This window comes from Erpetoichthys calabaricus, chromosome 7 (genome assembly GCF_900747795.2).
Source record: "Erpetoichthys calabaricus chromosome 7, fErpCal1.3, whole genome shotgun sequence".
NCBI lineage: Eukaryota > Metazoa > Chordata > Cladistia > Polypteriformes > Polypteridae > Erpetoichthys > Erpetoichthys calabaricus.
The window spans coordinates 192,706,615-192,718,752 of record NC_041400.2 but is presented as its reverse complement, the minus strand read 5'-3'; the positions used below and the strand labels follow the sequence as shown (position 1 = coordinate 192,718,752).

At 46.5% G+C, this 12,138-nt stretch overlaps 1 protein-coding gene across 1 annotated transcript in view; it reads right to left on the bottom strand.

Annotated features, from left to right (window-relative positions):
• The window catches only part of dnajb14 (DnaJ heat shock protein family (Hsp40) member B14), a 100,870-nt gene that overhangs the window by 34,766 nt on the left and 53,966 nt on the right, over positions 1 to 12,138 (bottom strand). The window contains exon 2 of the mRNA XM_028805861.2: positions 10,935 to 11,109. Coding sequence (XP_028661694.2) covers positions 10,935 to 11,109 — 175 coding nt within the window. The remainder of the gene's footprint in view (positions 1 to 10,934; positions 11,110 to 12,138) is intronic.

Here is a 12,138-nt window from a genome sequence, read left to right as displayed (position 1 = left end):
GAACACAGGGTCACGGGGGTCTGCTGGAGCCAATCCCAGCCAACACAGGGCACAAGGCAGGGAACCAATCCTGGGCAGGGTGCCAACCCACCGCAGGACACACACAAACACACCCACACACCAAGCACACACTAGGGCCAATTTAGAATTGCCAATCCACCTAACCTGCATGTCTTTGGACTGTGGGAGGAAACCGGAGCGCCCGGAGGAAACCCACGCAGACACGGGGAGAACATGCAAACTCCACGCAGGGCGGACCCGGGAAGCGAACCCAGGTCCCCAGGTCTCCCAACTGCGAGGCAGCAGCGCTACCCACTGCGCCACCGTGCCGCCCAATTTCAGTAATTCAAATCAAAAAGTGAAACTCCTATATTATAGAGATTCATTACACACAGCATTTATTTCTTTTTGTTTTGCTGATTATGGCCTACAGGTAATGAAAACTCAAAATTCAGTATCTCAGAAAATTAGAATATTGTGATAAAGTTCAATATTGGAGACTCCTGGTGTCCCACTCCACCCAGCTAATTAACCCAAAACACCTACAATCGCGTCCTGAGCCTTTAAATGGTCTCTCAGGCTGGTTCAGTACGGCGCACAATCAGACTGCTGACTTGACCGTTGTCCAGAAGACAGTCATTGAGACCCTCCACAAGGAGGGGAAGCCACCAAAGGTCACTGCTAAAGACGCTGGCAGTTCACAGAGTGCTGTATTCAAGCATATTACTGGAAAGTTGAGGGGAAGGAAAAAACGTGACTGACAAAGGTGCACAAGCAACAGGGATAACCGCAGCCTTGAGAGGATTGGGAAGAATTTGGGGGAGATTCCCAAGGAGTGGACTGAGGCTGGAGTCAGTGCTTCAAGAGCCACCACACACAGATGTGTGTATCTGGGACGTGGGCTACAACTGTCACAGCATTCCTTCAAGCCACTCCTGAACCAGAGACAACATCAGAAGTGTCTTACCTGGGCTAAGGAGAAAACGGACTGGACTGTTAACAACTCAGTGGTCCAAAGTCCTCTTTTCAGATGAAAGTAAATTTTGAATTTCATTTGAAAGTCAAGGTCCCAGAATCTGGAGGAAGAGTGGAGAGGCACAGAGTCCAAGTTGCTTGAGGTCCAGTGTGAAGTTTCCACAGTCGGTGATGATTTGGGGAGCCATGTCATCTGCTGGTGTTGGTCCAACTCCAAAGTCAGCGCAGCCGTCTACCAGGAAATCTGAGAGCACTTCATGCTTCCCTCTGCTGCCAAGCTTTATGGAGATGCTGATTTCATTTTCCAGATGGACTTGGCACATGCCCACACTGCCAAAAGTACTAGAACCTAGTTTAATGACCAGGGTATCACTGTGCTTGACTGGCCAGCAAACTCACCTGACCTAAACACCATCGAGAATCTATCAAGAGGAAGATGAGAGACACCAGAGACAACAATGCAGATGAGCTGAAGGCCGCGATCAAAGCATCCTGGGCTGCCATAACATCTCAGCAGTGCCACAGGCTGATCGCCTCCATGCCACGCCGCATTGATGCAGTAATTCATGCGAAAGGAGCCCCGACCGAGTATTGAGTGCCTACATGGACAGACTTTTCAGTAGGCCAACATTTCTGTATTAAAAATAATTATTTTTATTGGTCTTATGTAATATTCTAATTTTCTGAGATACTGAAAATTTGAGTTTTCTTTACCTGTAAGGCATAATCAGCAAAATGAAAAGAAATAAACGCTTGAAATATATTGCATAATGAATCTATATAATACGAGTTTCTTGCTTTGAATTGAATTACTGAAATAAATTAACTTTCTGATGATATTCTAATTTATTGAGATGCACCTGTAAATGACATGTAAATATAGTTAAGTAACAATGTTAAGTCTCGTCTGTTCTGCTTGCCAGAAATGCAAGTTTGTCCTCGGATTACTCTTAACTGAAACAAACAGTGAAAATTAGTCCATGTGTGCCTGCGTGATTTACTTTTTCATTAAGTATGGGCTGCAATTTTAACCTGTTATAAAGGACCATGGGAGTTGCTATATTTAGGCAGTCCCAGAAGAAGCTCAGAGCATGGCTTTAGTGGCATGATGAAACAAGGAGAAACTGCTAGTCTGAAAAGCTTCCTGCTCACGCCATGGGCTCTGGTCAGAAGCAAAAGAAGGGTTGCTTCTGCAGGGCAGACATCTATACTTATTAGGGATGTGCTAGACAAAGTACCAGAGAATATTAAACAACAGCAACAAGAAAAATTCATAAAGTAAAGAAGGCTTTTCAGTCAGGTGCCTTGCAAAGTATTCATTCTCAATGTTGAGGCTCACATAATTTATGTAGTGTGGCGCCCCACCCAGTGCCTAAGCAGTGACAGCATATTTGAGGAATATACATCCTGACTGATTTTTATATTCAAGTACCTGGAAGGGTTCATAGATTGAAGGCCCCATTCCTGTGCATAACCTTTCCAGTCCCCACTGTGCCCAAAAACTGCATAGTGTGACATCCCCAGCAACTCAGTCAGACCGTTCTGCGAGTCCCCCTGATATCTGATTTTGTTTCAAGTCATTGGGGTGGTCTCTATGTATGTGAGGACGGGCAACCAATGAGCACTCACCTGGTAATACCGTATTTCCCCAAACATAAGCTATAGCATGATTTTCAGGCTGCTCTGTACTATAAGACATACCCCAAAAATAAACCCTAGTAAAGATCGTCAGCTGAAAAGTAAGGCGTCTAAGGCCAGGTTTATACTTCACGCCATGCAATACGTGTGCCCTAAACATCCATTAAATTCCGAGGACACCTTGCCACAATCTGTCTGCATCGGGAGCAAGACAGAAACAAAATTCCAAAAGGTGAACACGAGCACACACATACAATGGCATCATTATAGCTTTATCAAATCCCCAAACCTTCATGTCTTTGGATGGAAAACTGAGCCCACTGTGGAAACCCACCAGGAAAAACATGCAAACTCCAGGCAGGGATCACAAGGGACGTGACTCCCTGCGAGACAGCAGCGCTACCACTCTGCCACCGTGTCACCCCCATGTGTGTAATTATTAACAGTATTCATTATTTAAACAAAGTTAACGATTTATCTGTAAAATGTAACATACATATTGCTTTGTCTTGATAGAGTAATATATATTGCTCTACTTTCCCCTATTGTATTATTAATATGTAGCCTTAGAATGTCTAATCTCACAGACTTACCACTGTTTATAAGGTACTACTGTATATAACTTATCCCCACCTTCCCTCCTATATCTATAACCTCAGGCAATTAGATGTAGTAAAAAGACAAACAGAAGTTAAGTTACACATAAAATAATGTATTACTGATAATATTCATAAATAATAACAAAATGCAAAGTACATTTGAATATTGGCAACCATACAACCAGATTAAATGGGGATATGTAGTTCAGGCGGCACACAGACTTGTAGTTACTTAAATGTCGACATTTTCATCCATCCATCCATCCATCCATCCATTGTCTCCCGCTTATCCGAGGTCGGGTCGCGGGGGCAGCAGCTTGAGCAGAGATGCCCAGACTTCCCTCTCCCCGGCCACTTCTTCTAGCTCTTCCGGGAGAATCCCGAGGCGTTCCCAGGCCAGCCGGAACACATAGTCCCTCCAGCGTGTCCTGGGTCTTCCCCGGGGCCTCCTCCCGGTTGGACGTGCCCGGAACACCTCCCCAGGGAGGCGTCCAGGAGGCATCCTGATCAGATGCCCGAGCCACCTCATCTGACTCCTCTCAATGCGGAGGAGCAGCGGCTCTACTCTGAGCCCCTCCCGGATGACTGAGCTTCTCACCCTATCTTTAAGGGAGAGCCCAGACACCCTGCGGAGGAAACTCATTTCAGCCGCTTGTATTCACGATCTCGTTCTTTCAGTCACTACCCATAGCTCATGACCATAGGTGAGGGTAGAAACATAGATCGACTGGTAAATTGAGAGCTTTGCCTTATGGCTCAGCTCCTTTTTCACCACGACAGACCGATGCAGAGCCCGCATCACTGCGGACGCCGCACCGATCCGCCTGTCGATCTCACGCTCCATTCTTCCCTCACTCGTGAACAAGACCCCGAGATACTTGAACTCCTCCACTTGAGGCAGGATCTCGCTCCCAACCCTGAGAGGGCACTCCACCCTTCTCCGGCTGAGGACCATGGCCTCAGATTTGGAGGTGCTGATTCCCATCCCAGCCGCTTCACACTCAGCTGCGAACCGATCCAGAGAGAGCTGAAGATCACAGCCTGATGAAGCAAACAGGACAACATCATCTGCAAAAAGCAGTGACCCAATCCTGAGTCCACCAAACCGGACCCCCTCAACACCCTGGCTGCGCCTAGAAATTCTGTCCATAAAAGTTATGAACAGAATCGGTGACAAAGGGCAGCCCTGGCGGAGTCCAACTCTCACTGGAAACGGGTTCGACTTACTGCCAGCAATGCGGACCAAGCTCTGACACCGGTTGTACAGGGACCGAACAGCCCTTATCGGGGGTCCGGTACTCCATACTCCCAGAGCACCCCCCACAGGATCCCCTGAGGAACACGGTCGAACGCCTTTTCCAAGTCCACAAAACACATGTAGACCGGTTGGGCGAACTCCCATGCACCCTCCAGGACCCTGCCAAGGGTGTAGAGCTGGTCCACTGTTCCACGACCAGGACGAAAACCACACTGTTCCTCCTGAATCCGAGGTTCGACTATCCGACGGACCCTCCTCTCCAGAACCCCCGAATAGACTTTTCCAGGGAGGCTGAGGAGTGTGATCCCTCTGTAGTTGGAACACACCCTCCGGTCCCCCTTCTTAAAGAGGGGGACCACCACCCCGGTCTGCCAATCCAGAGGCACTGTCCCTGATGTCCATGCGATGTTGTAGAGACGTGTCAACCAAGACAGCCCTACAACATCCAGAGCCTTGAGGAACTCCGGGCGTATCTCATCCACCCCCGGGGCCCTGCCACCAAGGAGTTTTTTGACCACCTCGGTGATCTCAGTCCCAGAGATGGGGAAGCCCACCTCCGAGTCCCCAGGCTCTGCTTCCTCATTGGAAGGCATGTTATTGGGATTGAGGAGGTCTTCGAAGTACTCCCCCCACCGACCCACAACGTCCCAAGTCGAGGTCAGCAGCGCACCATCACCACCATATACAGTGTTGACACTGCACTGCTTCCCCCTTCTGAGACGCCGGACGGTGGACCAGAATCTCTTCGAAGCCGTCCGAAAGTCGTTCTCCATGGCCTCCCCAAACTCCTCCCATGCCCGAGTTTTTGCCTCAGCAACCACCGAAGCTGCATTCCGCTTGGCCTGCCGGTACCTATTAGCTGCCTCCAGAGTTCCACAGGACAAAAGGGGGCTCGGCCGGGCACAGCCCGAAGAGGCAACGTGGGTCCCCCTTCCCATGGGCTCACCACCTATGGGAGGGGCCAAGGAGGTCGGGTGCAGTGTGAGTTGGGTGGTGGCCGAAGGCGGGGACCTTGGCGGTCCGATCCTCGGCTACAGAAGCTGGCTCTTGGGACGTGGAATGTCACCTCTCTGAAGGGGAAGGAGCCTGAGCTAGTGCGTGAGGTTGAGAGGTTCCGGCTAGATATAGTCGGACTCACCTCGACGCACAGCTTGGACTCTGGAACCAATCTCCTTGAGAGGGGCTGGACTCTCTACCACTCTGGAGTTGCCCCCGGTGAGAGGTGCCGAGCGGGTGTGGGTATACTTATTGCCCCCCGACTTGGAGCCTGTACATTGGGGTTTACCCCGGTAGACGAGAGGGTAGCCTCCCTTCGCCTTCGGGTGGGGGGACGGGTCCTAACTGTTGTTTGTGCATATGCACCGAACAGCAGTTCAGAGTACCCACCCTTTTTGGAGTCCCTAGAGGGTGTGCTAGAGGGCATACCTTCTGGGGACTCCCTCGTTCTGCTGGGAGACTTCAATGCTCACGTGGGCAATGACAGTGAGACCTGGAAAGGCGTGATTGGGAGGAATGGCCCCCCCGATCTGAACCCGAGCGGTGTTTTGTTATTGGACTTCTGTGCCCGTCACTGATTGTCCATAACGAACACCATGTTCAAGCATAGGGGTGTTCATATGTGCACTTGGCACCAGGACACCCTAGGCCTCAGTTCGATGATCGACTTTGTGGTCGTGTCGTCGGACTTGCGGCCACATGTCTTGGACACTCGGGTGAAGAGAGGGGCGGAGCTATCAACTGATCACCACCTGGTGGTGAGTTGGCTTCGATGGTGGGGGAGGATGCCAGTCAGGCCTGGTAGGCCCAAACGTGTTGTGAGGGTCTGCTGGGAACGTCTGGCAGAGCCCCCTGTCAGAAGTAGCTTCAACTCCCACCTCCGGCAGAACTTCGACCATATCCCGAGGGAGGTGGGGGACATTGAGTCCGAATGGGCCATGTTCCGTGCCTCTATTGTTGAGGCAGCTGACCGGAGCTGTGGCTGTAAGGTGGTCGGTGCCTGTCGTGGCGGCAATCCCCGAACCCGTTGGTGGACACCGGCGGTGAGGGATGCCGTCAAGCTGAAGAAGACATTTTCATTATGTCCTTATTTTTTATTTTCTCTGTGGCTCAAATACACCACCGTACATTCTGATTGGTATTATAAAGGTACAAAAAAAAGATGGCACAGAAGATAGTATGAGAGACTTTTAAAATGTATTGTGTCATTACTTTGGAGAGTATGCGACGCTTGAATATCAAAGCACCACGAATGCATTTGTATGTCGGCATTTTGCTTCACCACATCGGACCATTCATCAAACATCGAAGCGCGCACATCGATCCTGGAGGATCCTAAAAGCATAGCCTGAAATTCAGGGTTTGAATGTGGAGAGTTATGATGATATTCCAGAAGAAGATGACATGACTATATTTGGATAAATGTATATTGTTTTACATGAATAAATATAAGATATCCCCTGAAAATAAGCCCTAGTGCATCTTTTACAGCTGTAATGGACAGCCGGGTCCCATGCCCGGCAGGGACGCCTCTGCTACATCTGTTCCGGGGGAGCAGCCATGGACTGTTCAATACCTCCCCGGGACGCTTGGTGACAGCCTCCCTGGCAGCCAATGATTCCCCAACCCGGCGCATGGCTCCATGGGAGATGGAGTCCTCTACAGCCTGGTTGGGGGCTCGGATGGCTGCCAGGGGGAGCTGCATGGAGTCAGCAGCCTGGCTGGTCATATCTTCAGCCCCACCCGGAAGTGCAATTAGGACCAGGCGGCCAAGCACCTTGAACGCTTCCAGGTGGGATATAAAAAGGGCCAGCCAACACCACTCAGAGGAGGAGGACTAAGCCTGAGGAGGAGTGGTGGTGCCAGAAGGATTGTTGTGGGTATTGTGAGTGTGCTGGGACTGTGTTGAAAAATAAAAATCTGTTTTATTTAAGTACGTGCCTCTGCTTCAGTCTGTGCCGGGTCGGCCGCTGTATAGCGCCTTTTTCACACAGCAAAAATTAATATAAGACCCGGTCTAATTTTCGGGGAAACACGGTACAATGTATACAATGGCGTGCAACAGTTTTCAATCCCCTTGAAAGTCATCATAATTTTTTCCATGACAAAATACTTGTACACATCTTTATTCACAATTTTTAATGTGAACTCTTAGCTGTAACAATACACTTCTAAAGTCCAAATAAACCATTTTCTGTAGATATTTAACTGAAGAAGAAAAACTCCAAAGTTAAGTATTTAAATCTCTGTGCTTTGGAAGCTCCATGTTTAAACAATTGACAAATGAATCAGAAATGACACAAAAGTGACAGTCACTTGACAATCATAATTAAACATACTTTGGTCCTACTTGGGAGTTCTTTATATCTCTCTGGATATACAAAGCCCCCCTTGTTAAATAATCACTGCAAAAACGAAGACAAAGGAGCATTCTGCTGATGTGAGAAACAAAGTCATTGAAATGCACAAGGCAGGAAATGGCTACAAAAACATGTAGAAGAGTTTGAATGTCCCATTAAGAACTGCTGGATCCATCATCAGAAAGTGGAGGTTCATCACAGCACCCAGACTCTTAAGAGAGTCCCTCAAAATTAAACATCAGATTTAGGAGGTGACTGAAAATCCAACCGTCACTCTCAGAAGACTGCAATGCTGTTTGGCTGAAACTGCAGTGAAGGTGCAGAGTTCCACAATTTCAGGAGCTCTCCATTAAATAGACCTCTATGGGAGGGGAGCAAGAAAGAAGCCATTCCTTAAGATGGGCCACACTGAAGTACATATGGCATGAGAAAGTTAAGATGTGGGGGAAGGTTTAATAGTCACACGAGACCAAATTAGAACTTTTTGTCCCGACTTCAAAGAGGTATTTGTGGCGTAAAACTAACACTGCCCACTGCCTCAAAAAACAACATACCAGCGGTGAAATATGGTGGTGGTGGCAGCATCATCATGCTAAGGGGATGCTTTTCATGTGCTGGGACTGGGAATCTTGTCAAGAGTTGAAGGGACAATGGATGGACACAAATAACGCACACTACTGCAGGAGAACTTCTTCTAGTCTGCTATGTATCTACAGCTCAGGAGAAGATTCATCTTTCAACATGAAAGCATAAGGCCAAAGTGGCGCTGGAAAGGCTCAAAAACAGTAAATGTTCTGGAATGGCCAAGTCAAAGCCCTGAACTTAACTCTATTTTGACTTTGTAAACGTATTATTACAGCATAAGAGTTCACATTTAAATACTGAATGGGTAAACGTGTACAGATACAGAAAATTAGGATGACTTTCAAAGGGATTGAATACTTTTGAATCCCACTGTATACATTGTACTTCCAGGTGACTGCTCATTGGTATTGCCACTTTTATCGCATGTCACACAGGTGAGCTTGAGGGGGCGTTACATGCGTCTAAAAAGGATTACATTCATTTTTTTCCTCAGAATTCTAAACACAACACCCCATAATGACAACATGAAAAAAGTTTACTTGAGGTTTTTGCAAATTCATTAAAAATAAAAAAAATTGAGAAAGCACATGTCCATAAGTATTCACAGACTTTGCCATGAAGCTCAAAATTGAGCTCAGGTGCATCCTGTTTTTGCAAATTTATTAAAAATAACAGTCAAAGGAATTGTCTGTAGCCCTCCGAAGCAGGATTGTGTCGAGGCACAAATCTGGGGAAGGTTACAGAAAAATTTCTGCTGCTTTGAAGGTCCCAATAAGCACAGTGACCTCCATCATCCGTAAGTGGAAGAAGTTCGAAACCACCAGGACTGTTCCTAGAACTGGCCGGCCATCTAAACTGAGCGAACGGGGGAGAAGGGCCTTAGTCAGGGAGGTGACCAAGAACCCGATGGTCACTCTGTCAGAGCTCCAGAGGTCCTCTGTGGAGAAAGGAGAACCTTCCAGAAGGATAACCATCTCTGCAGTAATCCACCAATCAGGCCTGTATGGTAGAGTGGCCACACGGAAGCCAATCCTTAGTAAAAGGCACATGGCAGCCCACCTGAAGTTTGCCAAAAGGCACCTGAAGGACTCTCAGACCATGAGAAAGAAAATACTCTGGTCTGATGAGACAAAGATTGAACTCTTTGGTGTGAATGCCAGGCGTCACGTTTGGAGGAAACCAAAGCCAATACCATCCCTACAGTGAAGCATGGTGGTGGCAGCATCATGCTCTGGGGATGTTTTTCAGCGGCAGGGACTGGGAGACTAGTCAGGATAAAGGGAAAGATGACTGCAGCAATGTACAGAGACATCCTGGGTGAAAACCTGCTCCAGAGCGCTCTTGACCTCAGACTGGGGCAACGGTTCATCTTTCAGCAGGACAACGACCCTAAGCACACAGCCAAGATATCAAAGGAGTGGCTTCAGGACAACTCTGTGAATGTCCTTGAGTGGCCCAGCCAGAGCACAGACTTGAATCTGATTGAACATCTCTGGAGAGATCTTAAAATGGCTGTGCACCGACGCTTCCCATCCAACCTGATGGAGCTTGAGAGGGGCTGCAAAGAGGAATGGGCCAAACTGGCCAAGGATAAGTGTGCCAAGCTTGTGGCATCATATTCAAAAAGACTTGAGGCTGGAATTGCTGCCAGTGGTGCATCGACAAAGTATTGAGCAAAGGCTGTGAATACTTATGTACATGGGATTTCTCAGTTTTTTTATTTTTAATAAATTTGCAAAAACCTCAAGTAAATTTTTTTCACGTTGTCATTATGGGGTGTTGTGTGTAGAATTCTGAGGAAAAAAATGAATTTAATCCATTTTGGAATAAGGCTGTAACATAACAAAATGTGGAAAAAGTGATGTGCTGTGAATACTTTCTGGATGCACTGTACATTGAAGAAATTTGGGTTTGGCCCGAACATATGTGCATGGATCAAACTACTGTACACCAGTCCAGAAGCCTCATCTTGTATTAGTAACATTATTTCAGACTACTTCAAACTAGAACGTGGTACTCGACAGGGATGCCCCCTGTCACCACTGCTATTTGCAATCTCCATTGAACCATTGGCTGTTCACTTTCTAAATCCATTCATCTTTCAGCATGACAATGATCCTAAGCATTATGCCAAAGCGTTGCTGGAAAGGCTCAAAAACAGTAAAGTAAATGTTCTGGAATGGCCCTGAAGTCAAAGCCCTGTACTTAACCCTATTTTGACTTTGTAAACATATTATTACAGCATAAGAGTTCACATTTAAATACTGAATGGGTAAACGTGTGTATAGATGCAAAAAATTAGGATGACTTTCAAAGGGATTGAATACTCTTGCACGCCACTGTATACATTTTACTTCCAGGTGACTGTTCATTGGTTGTCACACTAATGAGCAAAAATGACAAACCTACCAATTTAAAATTAAATACACAACACAATCAAGTGTGCAGAAAGTGAAGGGGCCTGAATACTCTCTGAATCTACCATAGCTTGAACTTAAAATTAAGCAACCAAAGACACTGTACCTTTGTACTCCTTCTAGCTGTTCCTGTGTGAAGGTCTTTGCTGCTTCTCCAGAGCTTGGTGTTGCGTTATCAGTTTCAGATTTAGACTTTTTCCCATTACAGCTTTCTTCAGCCTTTCGACAGCGGGGACCATTCCCAGCAGATGTCCCATTACTTGTGAGTGCATCCAGCAGAACTGCAAGCAAAAATCAAGAAAATGCAACACTGATTAGCTGATAAAGTCCGAAGTAAAGAATCATGAAGCTGCACAGGATTTATAGTGTGCCATGCTTAGGGAAATGGGCTAGGGACAGAAAAGATCCAAACAGAGATTGTAGCGTCCCAAGTGCTACTGCAGCCTGTGCAAAACAGTTTACTAAACCGAGACTGTGATATATTTAATATTATTATATTAAAATGAAAGAAAAACACAGGCTAACCACCCCAGTAACTCTCCCTGGAGTACACCGACAGACTCAGCCTTGTGCTATGGTTGGTGCGCATACTGAACAAGGTGTGATGTTGAAGGTAGAATCATTGATTTTGATAGCCAACAGTAACAGGGATGTCACAAGAACTGATATTATCATACTAACTCAATATAAAACATCTGAAAACCCAGTGGTACAAGCTGTTTTACATTAACGGTAGTACAGAGATAGTCAGTACTGCATTTATTTGTGACAAATTACTCCGGATGGCACAAAAATACACGAGGAAATACCACGAGCAAAAATTACCTATGGAAATGGCGGAGAGTGGTGACGCTACAGCACTGCATCAACACAGAAAAACAGCAGAAGTCATATCTAGAAATGCGTTTGTGCTCGTCCAGGAGAATTTCACAGCATGAGAGTAGGAATTGTACTTTTTTTTTTTTTAAAGAAAAACACACACATAGGTGCACGTTACTGCCACTTTTATCGTATGTCAAACTGGTGAGCCTGAGGGGTGTTATGTGCGTCTAAAAAGGTTACAGGGATGTTACTTGAATTGGCACACAAGATTAAAAAAAATTGCGTTTTAAGAATAATAATTCTTTACATTTGTATAGTGCTTTTTCTCAAATTATCTTTGGATGCAGAAAGAGCATGTGATACGGTTGAATGGGACTACTTGTTCACCACATTGCACAAACCTGAGTTTGGACTGAACATATGTGCATGGATCAAAATACTGTATACCAGTCCAGAAGCCTCAGTTTGTATTAATACCATTATTTCAG